The sequence below is a fragment of the Cyprinodon variegatus genome, unplaced genomic scaffold (genome assembly GCF_000732505.1).
Source record: "Cyprinodon variegatus isolate N-32 unplaced genomic scaffold, C_variegatus-1.0 Scaffold646, whole genome shotgun sequence".
Taxonomy (NCBI): domain Eukaryota; kingdom Metazoa; phylum Chordata; class Actinopteri; order Cyprinodontiformes; family Cyprinodontidae; genus Cyprinodon; species Cyprinodon variegatus.
In genome coordinates, this window is record NW_015151099.1 from 23,255 (window position 1) to 24,531 (window position 1,277).

Consider the following 1,277-nt stretch of genomic DNA (forward strand, 5'->3'; position numbering starts at 1 on the left):
ATAATAATAATAATAATAATTCGTTTTTAGTTGTTAGTTAGTTGTTATAAATACACTATTAGGAGCAGGCTAGACATGTTTTAATACGAGAATAAAGTTAGAACATTATGAAAACATTATGAAAATAAAACCGCAAAATTAGGAGAATAAAATTTAAAAATGACTAGAATAAAGTAATTCAACATAAACCCGTTTCAGGAAGAAAGCTTCCAGTTTATAGTATTTTTCACAATCATTTCAAAGTTCTGCTTCTGATAATAATGTGATACTAAAGAACTTTATATTTGCTTCTGATGCCAAACTATAGCTTGATATAAACTCCTCATTTTAGTGAAGAATTGCCTTAAAATAAAACTTTTTTTTTTTTTCAAACTCTCCATCCTGGCCATAATACCCGCTCAGACATAAAACTTGTTACCGCCTCGGACTCGGTGACGTCATCGGACGTCAGCCCACAGCGGCCTGCCTTGTTCTCCGTGCGCGAGCTCGACAGTCCAAAGTATAAAGAAGCGCGCGCGCGTGGTTCCAGAGGAAAAAGTGTGCAGAGCGACCCCGCGGCGCGGCGCGCGGACAGATGTGGATGAGAGCTGCTGGTGAGCCGGGAGGAGAAGCGGAGCCGTTTCTAACTTCAGGACTTTCTTCCATCTTGGAATGGAGCGGCAGCCATGGCTGTGAAGGAGCGGAGCGGACTGGAAATGGGAGGTCTGCTCCTCTGGACCTCCCTGCTGATGGCGGCTCATGGTTAGTAACTTTCTCCTTTCTGTTGTTGATCTGAGCTCCTGGGAGGAGGTCTCTGCTCCCCGCTCACCGCCTTCAGCCTCCGCCGAACCTGGGGGGAAAGTGGAGGTTCGGCGTCCAAAGGGAGCAGCTCCCAGCTGGGCTGCTGGAGTTCCTCCCTGCTGGTCCTGCGTGGGAGCCTCCGTGGGTCTGAGTGGAGATCCTGAAGTTTAAAGGTTGTTTTCTCGGGCCTCCCAGCTTCCAGCCATTGCTGCTCGGTGTCGGGTGTCAGACTGCTTCTCTGCCTTAAAGATGAAAAGAGCTCAGAGTAGATCTGCTAGAGCTAGAGCAGGCAGTTCCTCAGCACATCTACCTCAACTTTTCTACTTTCCCATTAGAAGGTTTAACTTCTCAGACTGTAGAACCGCAGAAACAAACTAGATATACACAGATACTCTAATGACTCAGGTATTACACTGATCTATCTATCTATCTATCTATCTATCTATCTATCTATCTATCTATCTATCTATCTATCTATCTATCTATCTATCTATCTA

At 44.9% G+C, this 1,277-nt stretch overlaps 1 protein-coding gene across 1 annotated transcript in view; it reads left to right on the top strand.

Moving 5' to 3' along the window:
- Nucleotides 1-492: 492 nt before the first annotated feature.
- Nucleotides 493-1,277, top strand: part of LOC107096737 (low-density lipoprotein receptor-related protein 5-like) — a 56,350-nt gene continuing 55,565 nt past the window's right edge. Inside the window, exon 1 of the mRNA XM_015393515.1 lies at nucleotides 493-741. Within this exon, the coding sequence (XP_015249001.1) occupies nucleotides 666-741 (76 nt within the window). The 5' untranslated portion in view covers nucleotides 493-665. The remainder of the gene's footprint in view (nucleotides 742-1,277) is intronic.